At 31.0% G+C, this 21,883-nt stretch overlaps 1 protein-coding gene across 1 annotated transcript; it reads left to right on the top strand.

Annotated features, from left to right (window-relative positions):
* Positions 1-9,093: 9,093 nt before the first annotated feature.
* LOC141458555 (sorting and assembly machinery component 50 homolog B) lies at positions 9,094-20,901 on the top strand. Its single transcript, XM_074136689.1, has 14 exons — positions 9,094-9,259; positions 9,436-9,504; positions 9,585-9,635; positions 9,726-9,827; positions 12,116-12,232; positions 12,310-12,527; positions 12,681-12,786; positions 14,680-14,826; positions 15,637-15,762; positions 15,848-16,003; positions 17,929-18,055; positions 19,478-19,575; positions 20,562-20,681; positions 20,785-20,901. The coding sequence occupies exons 1-13, from the start codon at positions 9,239-9,241 to the stop codon at positions 20,646-20,648; spliced, it is 1,425 nt and encodes a 474-aa protein (XP_073992790.1). The 5' UTR covers positions 9,094-9,238; the 3' UTR covers positions 20,649-20,681; positions 20,785-20,901.
* The last annotated feature ends 982 nt before the right edge of the window (positions 20,902-21,883 follow it).

Genomic DNA, 21,883 nt, shown 5'->3' with positions numbered 1-21,883 from the left:
AAACATCTCCATGTTCGAATTGAGGAGTTATTGTTTGTGGAAAGTAAAGGTCACTCTTAAAAATTAATAAATGAAAAATAAAAGTAAATGTCTTCTTCAATTTTTGTTCTATAAAATTGTAAATATGAAAATTAGTAAATACAAATTAAATGTTTGAAGACAGAATTCTAAGTTAATGTACAATATTTGATAAATGTGTTAAATTGTAGATTTTTAACAAGAAGAAGCAAAATTATTAAATGAATGAATAAAGAAAGAACATTTTATTAATTTCTTTACAGTCGTGTTAGCTATATTATGATTGGTTTTTAGGTGAGTACAGCATCCCTAATTTAGATATCATTTGTATTTTTCTGTTGTTTGTTTTTTCTCTCATTAACGGTAATATTCGGAAGTTTCGTATTTTGCCACTTGTGTAGAGTATTTCCTAGACAGTTAATTGGATTTCATCGCGTTAGTAAACCATTACATTACGGTTCTTGCCGATTCAGTTTTGCAACCGCGTTGGAGGTAATTGGCCACTTATGCACTTCGCGGTCAAACTGTTTTTTTTTTGTTTTTTTTTAACGAACCGGATTATGTTTAAATTGGATTCAGACCCAAGCAAAGATTGTAAATGGAAAATTAGTACATCTTATGTTTCCTTTTATAACACTTATGGAACATTCAAAATAAATTAGTCCCTTCCGTTGGGAATGACCTACAATTTAAGGAATAAAATCTATCCTTCATCTTAACTTCTCTTGCTTAAAACTGACTACTCCATTAGTTCCATACATTTTGGGGCCGCTGCTTTGGACAAATTTGATTAAACCTACCTCTAAAAGTAGTTATTGTGTTTCTTCCCTTGCATGGTTTTTATCAAAAGTTGAAGCTGCAGCGTTCAACAAAATAACTTCAATTGGACTTGTAATTCAATCGTGAGTAATTCATAAACAATCATTGTTCGATCTTGTAATACCCCTGGATGCATCCTGTTTGCATCCTAGTTTTGTGCTAAGCTTTGATGGTAGTTACAGAATTCTTACCAACATTACATTTTATTGCCAGTTTTTATTACCTTTATTGGAAACAATCACATATTAATTTTTTTTTTTAATTTTTGGAAAAACAAATTTAATAGATTAAAAATTGATAATGCTGCAAATATCAATCATTTGCATCATTAATGTAGCTGTACTCAGATATTATTAATTTGATTTTAAAACAATTTAGTAAAAATAGCATAAATTTAGCACAGATTTGGAAATTCTCTACATAATACTTTTGCATTTAAAGTTTTCTTTTCCTCTTGATTTTTTAAATTACATTTTTTATCTTTTGAGACCTATTTTCTAAAAAAAAAAAAAAAAAAATTAAAGAATAAATAAATATTTTGGTAATTTGTACATTATAAATATGTAATTGTATGTATGTAAGGAACTTTTAAATGATGTAAACATTTCGGGGATGAAAATTTATCAAAAATAAGTAAAAATGGTTTTTGCTCATCTGAGGCTCCAATCAGGCTGTGCACGACGACTATTGCGTAAAAGAATTTAAAATATAAATATATTTAAATAAAAAGAAGAGTGTAAGTGGTTCTCCATGTTTTTAAATTACACCAAAAATGACCACTGTTGTGTGTTACTAAAAAAAGTAATCTGAATAGTTTGCCTAACATCCAATTCATTTTTATCTAAATATGGCTATAATGTATAGTTAATGAAAATTCATTAAAATACAATAATAATTTTAATATTATTTTTATTATATTGCTTCATTTTAATGATTTTCTGTGTATTTACACATTTTGTTTGAAGAGTTTAAAATAACTCTTCATCTAGATCTGAATTTTACAGTGGTCGTCACTAAATAAGATCATTATTTATTAATAAATTTTAGTTCAGTTTATGTAGTACAAAGAATCATCCAAATTATTTTTATTAAAACAAAAAAATATATATATATAGAATTACGGTGGAGTTTCCTGGGCATTAACTTTGACACAAAAATTGATCACAAAACGCTTAACACTTTCTAATAAAATTATATTGTATGAAATTAATAAATTTTTAGTATTTCTGATTAAAAAAATTTTCACTTTCCAATTTTGGAGGAAAAGTAAAAAATATTTTTAATATCATCGTTATTTTTTTACTGAACCTTTGAGAAGTATCGGATATTTCCATTCTACTCTATTGGCTGTTTTTGATTGGCATAGGAGGCGTTCTGAGAATTGCAAAACGGATTATTCGCACTTAATATTGTAGTCATATCCTTTGTTACTGTCAATAATAGAAGTGAAGACTGTGTTGATGATTTCACGATTTTGCATAACTGGTCTAATATTTTTCTATGTAGCATCAGCAAACAAAAATTTTGTTGAATCTATTAACCCAACACTGTGCCGTCCCTTGTAAGTCGAGAAGCGTATAAAAATTACATTTTTAAAAAACCCTATTCCTTCAATTAATCAGTTACTTCTGACCGTAAATTCTTTTCTTAATTGCGGCAGATTTCTTAATTTGTTACTTTTTAATAATTCCCTTGTATGGGTTTCTTGACTTTCGTTTTTGTCAGTAATTAACCTAAACTTCTTCCTGCCATTATCTTTTGATAGCGTTGCATCTTTCCTTGTTTGAATAGCTTATTATCTTCTTTTTTTTTTTTTTTTTACTTTTGTAGTCAATCGTCTGTCAATCATTTCTGCTCTTACTAGTTACTTTGTTTGTTATGGAGACATCTGTTTATAGGATTAATATCGGACCTCTTTTGCTGGAGGTCTATCTATGAAGCAAAAGAACAAACAGCACTCCTTACGATAGATTGTTTGGGTAGAGAGGAAATTAATTAAAGGATAATTTGGCATGTAAGAGCTCTGGTTGTTTCCTTTGAAGTATTTTGATTCGTTCTAACTGCAATGACTCTCAGCTGCATTAAATCTGTGTTGTGAGTCACGTTGTTGTCTGTGGGGGAAGGGGAGAAAGTTGGTTCATTATAAATTTGCTTCATACATTGATAGGATCTCTCTAAAGAGAATAACAACCTGGTCGAAAGTAGGCAGGCGCTCATTGCTTTCCTTATTCCTTCATCCACAAGAGCAGTCCATCTACCGTCATTTATTTATTTATATTACTTTACTTTCTTCAAAAAAAAACTATTACTTTTACAAGTTCTCATAATTCCAATTGAATTCTTTTAAAAACTAAAATTTTAAACATGTTATATTTTAATTCTGGGCCGTTAATCTTCAAACTTTCAACTTCGTACAAAAATAAAATTTAAGTAAGTTAAGTTTTATAAATGCTTGAAAAAGTGGATGAACTAAACAATGCAGAATGTTTTAATATTGATGTATTTTGATCACAAATGCATAACACTATTTGTTACTTTTCGCTGAAGCTCATAGTTATTTCTCAGAGGTTCTTTCACTATAAACGGCTTATTTGAAAAGTACTTGCAATAATTTAGGGTACTACATGCTTTAAGGCATTTTATTGGTATTTTAAAATGACAATATATATATATATTTTTTTTAGTATGGTATAATTAAGCTTATAATTATATTTGGAAATATTAAAATTGTAAACTAACTACAGTACTTTGTATTAATTTATTAAAATGTAGCTTAATTTTTTTTTATTTACTATTTTCATCTGAAATATATATTAATGAATAGTTTTATTGTAATTATGTTATGCATAAAATATATAATACACTTTATAATAGAGGTTTTTTGAAATTATTTATGTCAAATGAAGAGCTTTCTTTTGTGTATTTTATGTATTTTTAAATTAAACACAAAATAGTTTTTGATTGCTTGAACGTTACGTTGAAGCTGTAATATAAATTTAGCTTACAATTTTTTTTTTTTTTTGTGAATTTTGCCTGAAGAATCATGTGGGAAGTAATTTAAAAAACAAACAAACTATCGTATCATTTATTAATTGGATGTACCTGACTAAATATACATATAACATGTATTATACATTTTTAGTAAATATCTTGTTTCTTTCTTGTAAATATTGATTTTCTTTTTTTTTATTATTTTGTTTTCTGTTTTATTTGCAGAAGTACATATCAATTTTAACAAATTAAAAAATAATAATAATTTAAATTTCAAATTTATGCTGATTAGAAATATTGTACTCATGTAAAAACTGGTACGGTTATGTAAGGATGGCAGAAGTCTTATCCTGCTTTTATCTCCATATATGTTAGTGCAGTATTACTGAGATAATGATCTTAAACAACTAAGAAACCAACGTAGATTTGGTGGGATTAGGAAAAGCTTAATATCAGTATTAGGGACCTTTATTTGAGAGTCATGAGTAGAATCCTCGTGATGTTCTGCGCATGTCCAAAGACTGGGAAATGTAAAGTATTCTAGGATCATGACTTTCCCAAAAAAGAAGTTCTTCGGGCACAAATGTGCCCACTGTGTCCCAGAGAAACAACTAAATCATCCTCTTTATAATAAAAGAATGCCAGAGCGCGATTGCAATTGGGCTCTAGGTTGCGAGCGCCAAACTACATTAATCCTTTGCCAATTTACTACACGAAATCCCAAAATGGTTCACATTTGCTACAAATCGGTTCAAAGGTTCTACAGGTATTCTCCACTTATGTAGATAATGGATTTAAAGGCAATTGTCCAGTCACTAGGACAGTTATATATTTTGTTGTTCTTTCATTCTGACCAGTTGTGATAGGTTGTGCAAGTCTTCTTAGAGCCTTCCAGAAAATTCTTGGAGATTCTCATCTCTCACAAACTTCTTTAGCAAAGAGTATGTTTGTGTCATTCCAATGGTACCCTCAGTATTGTAAAGACGCTGATAACATGTAAGAGTTCTGTGGGAATTTTTCTTGTTTGTCAATCAGCCACAAGCCGTTTCAAATGCCTCTGTGCGTTGACACACAATTTAACCGCATCCTGTTTGTCATACAATAGGGTCCCCTGTTCTTTAGGTATTCTTAGCAATCTTCGATCCTACGTCTTTTTTCTCTAAAGAAAACCTTAAGGACAACTTGTCAGTAGGAGAAGACATCCATGCTTTTGTCTGGAGGCCTTTTCCTAAGATGGCCGCAATCTTAGATTAATTCTAAGATAATGTTTTAAATTCCTATAGCACTCGATATCTATTATTAATAGTGATACTTTTCGTTTTTTGTATTTTTTTTTTAACGAAAAAGAAAATGTAAAAAAAAATCTTGACTACAGTGGTTGACATTGAAATAACTGTACCTGTTTCATTTCTGAAGAACATAAAAAAAAAATAATTTTTCTAGTTTGCCTAATAAATTTATGTAGTTGGTATTTAAAGGGACCTCATTAACATAGATTTTTTGTTTTGACTGTTACAATATTTGGTAGAAACTACTTTTGCCCTACATAAATTATTCTGAATCATTTTTAAAACAAAAATAAATAAGAGGGTTTGAATGAAGGTAAAAAAAAAAGTGTAGTTAAATAATATGACTAAATGTACATAATGAAGGAACTATTTTGTGGTGAATGTGTAATAGTTAGATTTAAGGAAAATGAACACCATATAGAATTAGATGTTTGTTATTAAATAAATCCTATCTTTTTAAAAAGAATATACATATTTAAGCAAAATAATAATAATAATAAATTGAATCTAGGAATTTCTATTCTGCCAAAAAAATCAAATCAAATATGTATATACATGTGCAAGAGATTTTACAACTTATTATCTATATAAAAATAGATTGTGTTGTGTGGGATTATTTAAGGAAGATTAATGAATGAAGCTGCTTTGATGTTCTTCAAGTCAGAAATCTCTCTACAGATTTTCTTATTGAAATGTTCTACTTTTATAGTTTACTCAGTTCCTTGAATGATTTATTTCTTCTACGTTCTTTTTGGTCGTCGTTTTGCTGATGTTTTGAAAACGCCTTTTCCAGATATCCCAAATTCTGAAATCTTTCTGACAAAACTCAGCGAAAGCCCGCAATTTCCAGTCTCTCTTCAGTTTCTATTCTTTCTTCCCATTAACTCGCTATTTCTTTTTTTTCTCTTCAAAATTGATGTCAATTATTTTAGACTAGCTCTTAAGGCTGATCCCTTTCTCCTGCCAATAAAGTAGTTGAATTTTTTAAATCACGACTTAATTTTATGACATTATTATCAGGTATAAATTAATTATGGCATCTTTATTCTGGGAAAACCTGTAACGTCATCTACAATTCCTTTTGTAAGAACGAATTGAGCTTCAATTGCATACTGAGCGTTTCCCTCAGTGGTAACTAATGGAAACAGTTAATCGAGCTTTACATTGATGATGATATCTTAGTATCCCGAATGTCTTTGTAGTCTTTGCTTTGAGTACAGCTGCATTTAGTCAATAATTTTCCAAGGAAGGAAGAGCATAGTCCAAAGGACTACTCACGTATTCCAATATATATTCTTTTTATTTTTGGAAATTTTTGAAATTAGAATAATAATTTAAAGTTTTGTAAAGCTTCTTTAATTGTACTAAAAGAATGGGCCTGTACTAAAAACAATGTTGTGGACAATTTTATATCTTTTTGGAATCAATCCCAAATAGAGAATGTGGTAATTTCCCAAAGATGTTTTTGGAAAATCTTTATTTCAGAAGGAGTTACTTGTGAGCTCACAATCTGCTCCATAGCTTCCTCAAAACATTTCCTTAATCTCATAGATCTAGTTCAACACTCGTACATCCTGCAGCCTCAGAGTCTCTGGCTCCGCTAATCTTCTTTTTAAAGATTAACTTCTTGAACATAGATAATTAATTTGTCATCCTTAAATTGATAATACAAAGCATGTAAAACATGTGGATAGACCAGAAAGATTACCCCTCAATGCTAGGACAACAACCAACGTTACAAAATATAGTCTTAGCTTGAGTACAAAAATGTGAATTACTTATTCAAAAAATTTTGTTGTAATATTATATTTATTGAAAAAGTTGTAGTATTCTTCTTGCTTGCAATGATGGCTAACCAACTAGGTACTATATTTTGTTTTCTTTAATGTAAATTTATTGACTGGATAGAATTATCTTATAAACAAAATAGGAGCTTTGTAAGGCAATGTTCCTGAACTGATTTTAGGCTAACTAACTATTGTACATAAATTTTTCCATATCTAGGGATCTGAATAATTATTGATTAATCTAAAAATTGTTTTATTTTTTATATGCAATTTATGTTTGTTACATGATTTTTGTTTTTGCAATTCTACGTCCTTAAATTCTGTTCCTATTGTTTGTTTTTAAAATTACTTTTACTTAATTTTTAAGTCCAGAAAGTTTGTATATCTGCTTTTAGACGTTTCTGTAACATGTTAAATGAAGTTTAAACAAAAATTAAAATAACTCTTGTTTTAAACTCATTAACCTCAGATTTAATTATACTGCTACATTTATTTGTATAATTATATTTAATTAAATATGATCCATTTTTACTCTTTTTCAAATCCCCCAAAATGTTTGAGATACAAAACTGTATTTAAAAAAATTAAAAAAAAGCCTGTTCCTGTGGCTCTCCCTCCCAAAATGTAAAAAGTAATTTATAAAAATGTATATTTGGATGTTATGTTTGTAATAACCTTATGTCAATTTCGACAATTTTATTTTAAATTCAATTTCTAGAAATTGTGAAAGCACGTATAATAAAAATGCATTTATTACTTATTTAAAAGAAATCACTTGTATGTATGAATATGTATAATATATAAAAAGTTCTATTAAATTTAATATTTATTTAATTGAATTCTACCTAAAATCACAATTCAAAATTAAGTTTTAGTATGAGCTGTTTAAAAGTAATAAGAAGTAATGGAGTTCGAAATTTTTACAGACAGGCTTTAAGTCTAAGCGCCGAAGAAAAAGTTTGAATTTTTTCATTCTTTTACTTTTCTTCTTTCGTTGGTTGGTAAAGGCTGCAGGACCACCTACGATTTAAAATGAAGTATCCGAGAAAAGTAGGTGTTTGACCTTCTAATATATCGGCATTAGGACCTTAAAGTCGCCGCTAACGTCAATATGAAGTTTTTTCCCCCCCAATCTTCAAAAATAAAAGATTTGTGAGAACATAAAGCAATAAATAAGAAAGTTATTTAAAAAAAAATAGTTAAAATTTTTTTTTAGTTTCTTTTTTCATTCGCTATTAAGTCCTAATTCTTGTAACGAGTAATTTTCATTTATTCTGTTCTATTATATATCGTATCTTTCGGACTATGGCATAATCTACGGTGACGTTACTTATTATGCTTGCGGCTAAATCTGCCAGAAATAAAGGATAAAAAAAACATTTCCGTTTTAATTTTTAATTTTTTTTTTCAGCTTTCAGGAAAACAGAGTAAGAAAATGGTGTATGGTTTGTAAAGAATAACTTAAGGACTAGTACTTGTAGGTCTCTGGTACAATTTTAGAAGAACAGTTCTGCACTATTCTCAAGTCTATTTCATCTACCTGTGTGGATTGATAACTGTACTAACTAACATATTTAGGTCCTTAATTTCAGTTTTATTTAAACAAATTTTAAGAATTTTTTTTTTTCTAGTTAACAAATTTAGTAGAAAGAGGTCCCTGTTTCTTTCCCAGAAAAATTGCAGATTTTTTTGGCCAAGGTTCGTATTTAGAAGTCAGAATTTCACAAAGAACTTATCTAATTTAAATAATTTAAAAATAAGGTGGAAGAAAAATTGCATTTTATTTTTCAAAAAGTTATAAGTACATATATGTACATTTATCGCCATAATTAACTCTGATTTTCTGACTTGGTTTCTATTTATTTTGATAGTTTTTTTTTGGTACCCCCCCTTCTAAATGCTTTATAGCTGCTTGCGTGGAAATAAAATACCTTAATTTTAAATAATTTTTCTTCTTTTAATATTTTAACATCTAAATTCACATTTGAAATATTAATACTTAATTAATTGTGTTATTAACAGTATTATTTCATTTATTCAAAGGGTAACTAATTAAACAAAAAAAATCATCTGGAAATTTAGAGAAGCAATAATATATACGGAAAAAAATAATAGTAAGAAAATAAAAATCCAGCTTTAAACAAAACAAAATTTAATTTAATTTTTATACAACATTAAAATTTCCATACAAATAACAACTAGTGATTATAACCTTGCTATCTTTTAAAATAAACATGACACACATGAGAAGGTCCCATTAGGTTATAAGTACAGAACGATGTAATGAAGATATAAATTTCTTATTTTTCTCAGAACTAATTGGACAGCATAACGATGGGTACTGTGTACGCTACAGTAAGTGTAATAATATTATTTTTATTTACTTATTTCTATTTTCGAAATTGTATAGGGTGAAGTGCCCTTACTCATCTTTATTTTGCCTGACTTATTTTCTTTATTAATTAATATATTTTGAACTTAATTTTATAATATCGACGTCTTTGTTTAATTTTTTTTTCATCATATTACAGTCAAATCCCCCTAAACAAGATAATCTCAAAAAGGGTGAAAAAAATGTGAATGATATGGGCATTAATCCGGTGAGTGTTTTGAAAAGAATGGTCAGTTACCTATTATTATTATCTATATACATAAAATTATGTGGATATTTTCTTTTAAGGGTGTTGGATCAACTGCGGAAAGAAAAAGTATCTGCCTGCAAGGAATTATGGTAAGTTTTACTTACTAAAGTTACAGATTGTTAGGCATCGTTTATAGCTTTTTGCAACTAATTTCAAACAACTAATTTTTGTTTAACTAGGCTAGGGTTGATAGAGTGAATTTTGATGGAGTCGTCAGAACTAAGCAAGATGTTTTGAAGCATTCAGTGAAAGAGCTTTTTAATGCCCAAAATTTTGAAGACGTTAGTATTTCTTTTCTCTACCTAGTATATTTCTAAACACTTGAGGAAATATAGCAACAGTACATTTTCGGTATTAGATGTACAATGTAAATCCACGTCTTGAGGTCCTCTGAGCCTGTCGAACTGGCCTTTAAGGTCTGCGTGAGTGAACTAAATATATCTAAATAATAAGACACTGAAGAACAAATGTAATTTTCCGGTATTGATGTTGTAAAACATTAATTACATAATTATCTGAACTAAATTACGTTCAATACAACTATATGATTAATGTATTAACATATTTATTAGTATCGAATTCAGTAGTCCAGATTTAAAAAAGTTTTTAGGATTAAAAAATGACGCCAAATTTCTCGGGTTCGTTTAACGTCTAAATCAGGGGTGGCTAACCAACAGGCTGCAGTGACACCTTGCCTAATTTTATGGCTGGCTCGCGAGATTCATCCTAATTCTAAAAAAATTGTTTAATAAATCTAAATGAAATTGAATGGATTAACTAACAGTGTACTAATTAGCAAAAACACATTTTCGAAAAATCTAAATCATCAATAGATATGTATATCACTTAGATCACAAAAGTAAAAGTTACTAATTTGAGAAATCTTGAACAAAATGTTGTGAGCGCATTTGGATCAACTTACACTTGCAAATCTTTTTTATTTAAAATGAAATTTACCAAAGTACTCATTAACCTTTACAATAAGGCCCAATTCTAGCTTCCTAGCTGTATTCATGAAGAAGGTATAACGTGATGAAAGTTTAGGGGTTTTGCACTTCCTTCAATTTTCGAATCACTGTATCTCTTGTTCTATTGATGTAAGGACGGCGAAAATAGGTACAATTATGTACTCATTTACCTCTTCAATTGTGCACAATTGCAGCCTTCTTGCTGCATTTATTGAGTGGAGGTGAGGTGATAAAGTTTAGGTGTTTTGCACTTCCTCCAAATTTTCGAATCGCTGTATCTCCTGTTCTACTAATGTAATCACGGCGAAATTTTGGGCAGTACTTTTTTACCTCTTCAATTGTGCAGCAATCTCGTTTTCTAGCTGTGTTTTTGAAGGTAATATTTGAAGATTATTAATTTTTTAGAGTTTTTCATTTTCTTCATAATTTGAAATTCTGTATCTCCTTATCTCCTATTCTATTTTTGTAATCTCTTCAAAAATTTGGGGAACATTAGTACTCATTTATCTCTTCAATTGTGCACAATCGCAACCTTCTAGCTGTATTTATGGAGTGGCGGTGAGGTGTTCAAGTTTGGGAGGTTTACATTTCCTTCATATTTTGTACTGCTCTATCTCCTGCCCTATTGGTACAGTCTCTGCGTAGATATAGATAGTTACATTACTGAAATACCTATTTAACTGTGTCCAAGTGCAGCTTTCTAGCTGAATTTATGATGGAAATATTAGGTGATAAAGTTTGGGAGCTTTACATTTCCTTCATATTTGGAATTGCTTTATCTCCCTGTCCTGTTGGAGACTAAATAGTCTGACGGTAATAAAAAATAAATAATTTGGCATAATATTTTAAATATTTGGGCATTTTATAGCACTTAAATTAGTGATTAAAACAACGAATGATTAAAGGAAAATTTAGTTCAGTTTAATTTCTCTCTTGCCTAGATACTTCGTAAAAAGAAATCTTATACTTCTTTCAACAAAATATTGTTTTTATCCAGCTAAAATAACAGTACTATCTTCTCTCAAGTTTGCGGATTAACTAGTTGTAGCAGCTAGTAAAGATTTATGATTAATGATTTAAAATTATTTCGTTGGCTTTTTAACATCCTTCAATTTCCGTGCGTGTTTTTTTTTTTTTTATGTTTAATTACAATTTGTTGTGTTTTGATAAAATTAATAATTATAAAATTCTTCGGCAACTAAGATTGGCCGAAATCAGTGAACCGCAAGTATCTCTTTAGTGAGCTGAATTTTATTTATTTATTTAATTTTATATTTTGTGAATCTTAGGTTTTCTTTAGACTTGTTATAATTTTTGCATGAGGGGTGTAATTTGAAAAAATTGTGAACAGCAAAATTAATTTTAGTACAGTTGCTATACAGTTCATTTTAGTTGCTAATATTTCATGTTGGAAGAATATCTTTTGCTATCTTCACTAGAAGCGCAAATATCTTTAATCTTTTTAGTTTTAAGTGATCCCGAAAACCATGGAGTTGAAATCTTTAAACTGTTATTAGATTTAAAATATTAGATTTTTTTTTTTATTTAGTCTCCTCTTGTTTTTCATCGCCTAATTTTACTTCATATTTCATTACGTACAGATGGTACAGAAAGCACATGTTGTTAGAGGAAAACTTCAAAGTTTGGGAATTTTTAGAAACGTTGCTATACACATTGATACTAGTTCTGGTCCCAAAGCGACACCTAATGGATATGAAGTAAGTTTTTCTAATTAATATTGATATACTAATTTAAGTGAAATAGATGAATGGATGTAGATTGTTTTATTTTCAAGGTGACTTACGAAGTTGTAGAAATGAAACGAATTTTCGGCGGAATAACGAGCCAAGTTTCTAACCATGGTGAAACTCTGCTTGTAATAAATGGAGTAATGCCTAATCTCTCGGGAAGAGCTGAAGCCCTCAAAGCCGAATATACTTATGGACACAATAGAACTAATACATTGAGTTGCTCCTTAGTTAAACCAATTTTGATCAACAGAGGAAGTCCTGTGTGAGTTCACTGGTATCTATTATTTGTATCAATTATATCAACTTATAATGCATACATTTTTTTTACTAAATTATATTTAAATTAAATTTATAAAGCTGTTTCGTTCATTCTTATTCTTTAAAATTTGTCAATTTAAAATGTTAATTTTTACAGTTTAACAGCCAAAATTGCAAACAACGATTCGGAATGGCCAATGTCGGGCTACAAATTAGTGGAACGTATTCTGCATCTAGACCTTGATTTTCATACGCTGAAATTCGTAAGTAAGAATTTATACTTGTATTTTATTAATTACTTTTATATCTTTAATGTTTTATATATTTTATTTTTAGTTTTTAGCGATCAACACAGCATACTGGGTACCAATTTTCAATGTTCCTTATTAAAAGTAAATGCAGTGTTAAAAGTTTTTATTTGTAAATCTGAATAAGAGAAAAAGCGTCTAAAACCCATTTCTATTTGCAAATACAAGTCATTAATATTTCTAAAAAAAAATTCTAATGGGGCGGCGGCAAGGATGCATGCTGAAATGTGCCTTAAATTATGCAAAATATGGGACTTATGTAGTAACATTTAGAAAAGCGAATTGCATACACTCGCATCTGATGTCTATTAATGCGTGTTCAGTAAAGTACTTCATCTTACACTTGTTTAAAAATTATTTGAAAGCTGTGTTAAAGAATTCTTTCTCAAAGTTGGATGTAAATATTAAATCCCAGGGCCATTAAATGTCAGTGGCTGTAAGTACTTTAGTGCTGCTTGGATCCAGTCTCAACATCTCACAGCCCCTAATTTCCTCACTTATGTTTCTCTTTTCAAAATTTGAAGGTTTTTGGCGTTAAAGAATAAAATTTTATCCATCATTGTTACCGATCCTTGCTTAGTAGCTGAAGTAGTTCGTTTGAAGAAGTTTTGCCGATTGAAGTACTACTCCTGTCACTATCAGGCACAGGTTGAGGTCCAATACTGGTGATAGGATAACTAACCTTCATTACTGGTTTTTGATAGACAATCTTGGCTATCTGATGGTGTCGAGGGTGATAGTGTATATGTTCCTGTATTCATACTCCAGTTTGTTGAATCCCAGAAGTATGTATAAGTATTGCCCTTTTACAGACTGCATATAGCGTAGACTTGACCTTCCTTTTAATGCCACAGTCTTTCGTCTCTTTATTTTGTTTAATAAAGTAATAATTTTTATTAATGAAATTATTGTTATTGTCCGGTAGGACAGTTGTATGAGGGCTGACCATCGAAAAGTCTATACTATTGGCAGTTGCTGTCCGCCAAGATTTTTTTCCCAAAATTTTAAAACTTTTTTCTAAGCTTTAAACATTTTTAAAATATTTTTTCTTGAATATTCCAAATTTCTCAAAGAAATCGTCTACTTAACCTAAGAATGCTTGTTATTAATTGTTGATTTTTATTAATAAAAGTGAATGTAAAAAATAAATAAATAAATAAAATTATCGTTTATTTGGTTATAATGAACGCAGGTATTGCGTTACAAGCAACAAGGATAATAGACAATGTCCACAATACATACAGAGTTAAAAAGTTACTCAGTAGTAATACTCCAGCCACGGTAGCCGAGCGGGTTAAGAGGCGAGACCTGCAAAGCTAATATGCATTGTGGTACTGGGTTCGATTCCCGGTCTTGGCCTTGGATTTTATTTAATGGTTAAATGAGAAATAGTAAAGTACGTTTGCTATTCGCCTCCGTCCACGACACCTAGTAAATGGTAGTTGGACGTTAAGCCCTGCCTGAAATAATAGGCGATTACTTTACTTTACTTTACTTTCACTCCAGCAAAAATTATTTGTAAAGTAAGTAGTATTAATGTAATAGCATATTTTTTCAGGCGGGCTTCACACCAACTATCTATTCGTGGAGTCGTGGGCGGAAAGTGGAAACTTATCCTGTATTGTTAATAGTTTAGGACTTAGTGAGAAGTACTACTCGTTGGACTCAAATCTGGGGGTCTCTTACTAGTCCGAACTTACAATCATTATACTAACCCATCTTCTTATCTTAAAATTATGGAGCCAAAAATCTGTATCTTCTTCTATAATTCTTTCCATCAAAACGATCTCCCATGGTGAAATATGCCTTAGCTATTTTGTTTTTAATTTTTATTGATTTATTTTGCAGTTAAAACACAATCTCCAATATGAGGCTGATTGGCGGTACGGATACGTAGGCAATAAATATGCAGATTTTGACGTTCGAGAAAAAGCTGGCCATGCCCTGAAATCAGCTGTGAAACATATTGTCGCGATTGATAATAGAGATTCAAAGGTAGCATTTGTAGTTTAAAAAAGTAATTTTGTATTCTATTAATTAAGATTTAATAATTTTTTCTTGTAATTCTATCAAGTTTTGGTTGTCGAGGACCCTTTGTAAAGAAATAAAACTTTTTTCCCATTGTTCCAAAAAAGTTTGCGATCGTCTTACCGTATATTTTTTAATTTAATATAAACGTAAAAAGAGAGAAAAAACAATTATTTAATAATGATGAGATTGTGCAAAGAAAAATTATAAGGAGAAAAATATAACTAAAAAGAAAGTTCTTTTAGGAGGAACATTTGTAGTTTGATCTTTACGATTGACGCTTCATAAACTAAGATCAAAAATGTTTGCTTAATAACTAAATGACATTATATAATTGAGCGAAAGAAAATGTTCAAAGCTTTAACAAGTAACTAGATGCACCTTTCAGTTCAAAGGGCAAGACGCGTGTTTTCCGAATTATATTGGATCTAATCAGTAGATGTGTATGTATGATCACTAAATTCTGTGGTCAACAAGTTTAATCCTTAGGCGAATCTCATTCGTCCAGTCTAGCAATATTTCTTTTACTACGAGTTTGAATCATGGACGTTAGGTTTATTCGTTCTCAAAATGAATTTCTGCTTTACAATTTGTTTTTATAATTACTGTTGTCTCAGATTTTGAGGATTTCGCATAAATATGAAAGTTTTAAGATTTAGTAGTGTTAAGCTGTTCGAATTTTAGTAAATATAATAATATCCATATTAAAACTTATTAATTTAGCAATCTTTCACCTACAAATTTAAGTATTTATAATCCAGACTGTTTTTCTTCTAGGTTTTCCCATCTTGTGGTTCCCTTTTTAATCTTATCTCAGAATTCGCTGGTCTTGGAGGTAATTTGTACTACTTAAAAAATGAATGTATATTGCAGTACAACCTTCCTCTTTTTAAAAATGATTTGGTATGTTTATGTTAAATCGATTATTATATATTGTATATATATTTTTTTTTAATAGTTAGACAGGTTATTGTTATCTTTATTTAAGGTGGTACAAGGCAGTTTCAATATTGGCCACTTAGTGGATATCAAAGAATATGGTTCCACGGTTTGCGACAATTTTTTTCTTGGTGGTCCTTTGACATTAAGAGGTTTTGATTTCAGAAGTGTTGGTCCTCCTGGTGAATCCTTTACAGGATCAAAGGTAAGATTTGTGTTGATCTTTAATTTTCTTGAGTGTTGTGAATCTGAACGAAAGATATTTGTGATAACAAATACGTATAAAATCATAACAAGCTGAAACATTGTAAAAAATGATCCCTCAATGGGATCCGATTGATAATTAGCAAATATTATTCTTTGAAAATCGGTAAGTAATACTTTACAGAAAGTATTGTTTAGTTTTTAATATTTTTTTCGAAAATGACTCCATGGATTTCCTACAACACCAACTGATCTATACTAGCAGATCTATAACTTTTATAAGAATACTTTCTCTAGGAAAGTTTGTTAAAGACTGTTATGAGCTAGATTGGGAATAAGTTTTCTTCAAAAGCAATTCGGTTAAATCTTTTTATCCCATAAAAATATTCTCGGATCGCTTGTGAAGTTTTTGAAGTAGTAGGGGTGGCACAAATACTTCGCAACACCTCTCCCTTACAAACAAAATATAAAAGTACTTTAAAAGTATCTATAAAATCCGTTTTCAGAAAGAGTAGAAGTTATTTTTGCTGGAAATAGTTCCCAGATAAATTAAGATACCCATCAGATTTTTGGTTTTTTATTTATATTCTCTCAACCACAAAAAAAAGTAGAGCACAGTATTTTATTTATTTATTGGTTATTTTTTATTTTTAATAAAATTGATACACCTAGGCTTTTAAAAAAGTTCACTTGCAACAAGAACGTTTAGTATTATTTATTTTTACGTTAATGACTGACCACCTTCTGGTGTGGGTACTGCCTTCTGAAAGAGCCCTGAAAGACGGGGCATCAATCTATGAGGCTTTGTATAATTTGATAATAATTGGCAATCTTCATTGCATTCTTCTTTTAGCATATTGTGGAGCTGTCGCAAATTAGTTGAGGCTGATTACGAGCTCTACTTTGTTTCTTGAGTCCAAAATATAGGCAAATGAAATAAAAATTAAACTATACAGTTAAGATAACTAAAAATAATAATAATCTTTTAGGTAGAAAAGAAGAATGCCAATTTCAGTCATGATTTTTTATTTTGCCGAGCTTTCGACCTTGGGACTTGTTCATCTTCAGGGTTGTGGAACATATGTTTACAATGTAGTTACTACATTACTAGTTACTGCATTGTAGCTACTAATGTTACTACATTGTTAAATGTTCCACAGTGCTGAACATGTCCTAGTCCCTTGGTCGAAAACTCGGCAAAATAAAAAATCATGGCTGAGATTGGCATTATTCTTTTCTTCCTAGTAGATTAATGAATCAGTCACCAAAAACAATTAACAATAATCGTTTTTTAGTAAAGCGATCAGGAAAATATGATTCTCTCTCTAATAATCGTGCGAGTTCGTTATTTTAATATTTATATAATATTTACCCACTTGTTAGCCAGTTTTTTTTTAATGATTTAAGGCGCGTCTACATCTGAGATTATTGGCGCCCGAAGCTTTCCTCAGTGCACCGCCGGCCTACGGACAGTGTTCTCTCGATACAGACCACCCTGTCCATCACCGAATAGTGAGCTGCAAGAAGCTTCTAGGAAGAGAAAATCTAAGGGTCAGCAGCTGGACTCGAACCTGGGACCTCCGCGTGGGAGTCCAGCACGCTAACCGCATAGCTAATCCCTTCCCTCAGACTTCTTATTCTTTTTACAACTGAACTCCGACTGACTATTGACTTGACTTTTTTCTTTCCGCAATCTACGTTACTTTTGCTTCACTCCTTCAGTTTATTTCCGTTGATTTAAAATTTAAATAATTTTTTCAAATCGACATTTCGTCACCATTGCCAGGCAAAATTCGCAGTTATTGTGCATTAAACAGAAAAATAAGAGTCAATTAATTTTTTATTTATTTATTTTCTTGTTAGTACTTCTAACGAGGTCAACTGTTTATAGTATAATGGATGAATAACTTTTTGCTCTTCATTTAGATGTATTGGGCAACTGGATTACATCTTTTTACTCCATTACCTTTTAAACCTGGATCCGGAGGTTTTGGAGATCTTTGGAGGTCACATTTGTGGATAAACTGTGGAAACTGTGGAGACTGGGAGTTTAGTGAGTTTTTATTTAGATTTAAAATGTAATACGAGGGTCGTTTGAAAAGTCCGTGCAGTCAGAGAGATAGCACTACTGGCGCGTATCGAGGTTATGTTTAGTTAGTAGCATCTCTTGGAAGAACACACACCAAGTTTCAGCCAGATCGGTCTATTTCTTTGTGTTTGGCATTCGTTTGAATCGAGGAAGTCGAGTGATTTTCCAAAAATGGACGAAAAAGAATTTCGTGTGTTGATTAAACACTACTTTATGAAAGGCAAAACGCCTCAGGAGACTAAAGAGAAGCTTGATAAACATTATGGTGACTCTGCACCTTCGATTAGAACAGTTTATAAGTGGTTTCAAAATTTTCGGAGTGGCCATATGGGCACAAGTGACGCTGAACGTTCTGGACGCCCTGTTGAGGTTACTACTCCAGAAATCATTGATAAAATCCATGATATGGTGATGGATGACAGAAGAGTGAAGGTGCGTGAGATTGCTAGTGCTGTGGGCATCTCGAATGAACGGGTACATAATATTTTGCATCAACATTTGGACATGACAAAGCTATCCGCAAGATGGGTGCCGCGATTGCTCACGCTTGACCAAAAACGAAATCGTGTGAAGTGTTGCAAGGATGGTTTGCAGCTGTTCCAGAAGAATCCGCAGGACTTTAAGCGTCGTTTCGTCACTGTGGATGAAACATGGATACATCACTACACTCCTGAGACCAAAGAACAATCTAAACAATGGGTTACCAAGGGGGAATCTGCGCCAAAAAAGGCGAAGACCGTTCCTTCGGCCGGAAAGATTACGGCGACTGTCTTTTGGGATTCGCAAGGAATAATCCTCATCGACTATCTGGAAAAGGGTAAAACTATTACAGGTGCATATTATTCATCGTTATTGGACCGTTTGAAAACCGAGCTGCAAGAAAAACGCCCACGATTGGCCCACAAAAAAGTCCTTTTCCATCTCGACAACGCACCAGCTCACAAATCAGCAGTTGTGGTCGCAAAATTAATGGAAATAGGGTTCCAACTCGTTTCACATCCCCCCTATTCTCCAGACTTGGCTCCCTCGGACTACTATTTGTTCCCCAATATGAAGAAATGGCTGGCGGGAAAAAGATTTTATTCAAACGAGGAGGTGATTGCAGAAACGAATGGCTATTTTTCAGACTTGAACAAATCCTATTATTCGGAAGGGATCAACAAACTAGAGCAGCGTTGGACGAAGTGTATAAGCCTAAAAGGAGACTATGTTGAAAAATAAAAAAGGTTTACCCCAAAAAATTAAGTAGTTTTTATTTTTGCACGGACTTTTTAAACGACCCTCGTAACTGATGGTTTTAATTTTAATATTGATTTTGTTTTAGGCCGTAAAATATTGATTGTTATATATACATAGTATATCTATACATGTTATATTATCTTACAGGTGATGTGAAAGAGTTTATGAAAGAACAGAGAGAAACGACAAGAATTGCTGCAGGCGTAGGATTGTGTTTTAGATTAGGGCAGCTGGCTAAAGTTGAGGTAAAAATAAATTCATTCTTGCGTTTCTTAAAGATAGAAAGAAATTCATTCGTAAGTGAAATTATTGACGCATGTTTAGAATTTTATATGTTGAGACCGTAGCGTTTCTCCAGATTGAAAACGTTAGTGATTCCTCGTTTCACTGCCATAAATTCACTCAATTCGCATTTTTCTCTCCTATTATTTCCAAAAAAAACTATAATTTTCTTTAATTATTTTGTGTTTATGTTTTGTTATTAGAGTGCCCTGCTTCCTTCTTCCCTTATACGATACTCTACTGGTATTGTCCAAAAAAACTGGTGTGAACAATCCTCTTGAATTTTTTTTTGTTTTTGTTTTTTCTACTATAAGAATTTTTACGCAACATTTTCCTAAACTACACTAAAATCACTACTTCCTGAATAAAAGTTTAAAAACCAAAATGAAAGGCCTAATTGTTTACGTTATGTGCTAGTTCAAATCAAACTCTGTGGTGTTTTGGTGATCCTCTATTATTAGACAGTGACGAGAAATGGCCGTTGCACACTCGAAATGAGATTTAGCCCGATGAAGCTTTTTATCTTCTCCATAACGTATACTCCCAGCTGAATAAAAAGCTACTTTAAGAGCCTCCTCTAAAGGAAATTTCTGATTTTTCATTAAAAAGAGGAAATCTTAGAGCTCCAAAACCCAAAAATCATTCCCGACTTTTTCATTATTTTTTCAACATTCGTATTTCTAGCGTTAGGATTAAAACTGTTCATTGCAGTACACGATTGTCGAGTTTGGTTTTGCCGATGATCTTAATTTAATCGTTAGGTAATGAAACATGAAACAAATATTATTCAAAAAGGTAACGTGTTCTCACACATCAAATAATTGTTCATTTGTGTATATAACGCTTTGTAATATAATTTCCTTAAAGTTGGTACAAAACCTTTCTTTAGCTTATTAATATGTGAGGGATGTTTTATAAAAATAATTTAAAATTTATAATTTGTTAACAGATTAACTATTGCTTTCCGTTGTGGAGTCTAGATTCTGATAAGAAAGTGGAAGGTTTGCAATTTGGAATTGGTGTACACTTTGTTTGAAAAGACATCATCATGCCGATTATAGTTAATGCTGTAAATATTTTATTATAGTGTAATAAATTATTGAAATTTAACAAATGATTTTTTTTTTCCTATTATCATTTTATTAAAAAATAATAAATAATTCTTCTTTCAGTGTTCGGTACAAAGAGAGCCTTTCTGTTAATGTGAATAACCATTTATTCCGTTGTTTTTGTGGAAATTGACGCAAGATATTACATTTTTTTAAAATTAAAAACTATTACATGGATTACATGGTATTTATTTATTGAGTTTTGGAATTTATCACATATTGAGGGCAAGTTGGACAAGAGTGGCCCATTTCTTTTTTCACCTCAAACTCTTCTATTACTCAATGGTTTTTGCTTAATGTTCTTAGTTCAAACAAAGTTATTTGGGTAAAATTACAAAGTATTGTTTTCATTCTTATCTCTGTTGTTAGGGTGATTATTTCAAGTAAATTGACATTGACCAACTAGTTGGAACACTTCAACGAGTAATAATAGACGCAGCTAACAAATCCATCCCTACATGTACTGTAACAAACAAATCGCAGCAGTTGCCACTGTCCATCTTGTTCCTAATAAAAGTAAAGAACCTTGTCAAGAAGGCCTTCTCTAAACATCGTCTTCCCTGGATGAGGAACTTACTAAACAAGCTCATAAAGTATAATTCCCAGATTTTATTTATTCATAGAAATTCTTCATGGAACAAAATGCTCTCTAAACTCTCTCCTCACGACCCTAAGCTGTACAAACTTATCAAAGCCATGCGCACCAAATCTACTGTCATCCCTCCACTTTCATTAAATAACAATCTACACAATATTAACCAGACTCTTATTCCTAATAATTATGCATACAGTTCTCAACACAAGGCCGACACACTAGCAGATTTCTTTGAGAAAGTGCACATTATGAATTCTAGCTTAGGTGTTCCTACCTTTACCCGTAAAGTAATCTCTGTCGCTAAAAATTATTTCACTCCACATCTAAAACCTGATGAATGTATCTTAACAACACCAAAAGAATTAGGAAGAGAAATAAGAAGATTAAAAAATAACAAAGCCCCCGGCATAGACGGAATAAATTCCAAAATTATGAAAAACATTTCCAAAAAGTGTCTAATCCACCTTACTAAAATAATTAATCACATTATTATGTTGCCAGCGTGTCCACATTTATCTACAACGCTACGGAAAACTTTGTAACTTCCTGTACACATAGTCCCTACCC

This window comes from Rhodnius prolixus, unplaced genomic scaffold, assembly GCF_049639745.1.
Source record: "Rhodnius prolixus isolate KJV_2025 unplaced genomic scaffold, Rpr scaffold_5, whole genome shotgun sequence".
NCBI classification, from domain to species: Eukaryota; Metazoa; Arthropoda; class Insecta; order Hemiptera; family Reduviidae; genus Rhodnius; species Rhodnius prolixus.
Note: the sequence above shows the minus strand (reverse complement) of the source record. Positions and strands in the feature narration are given on the sequence as shown.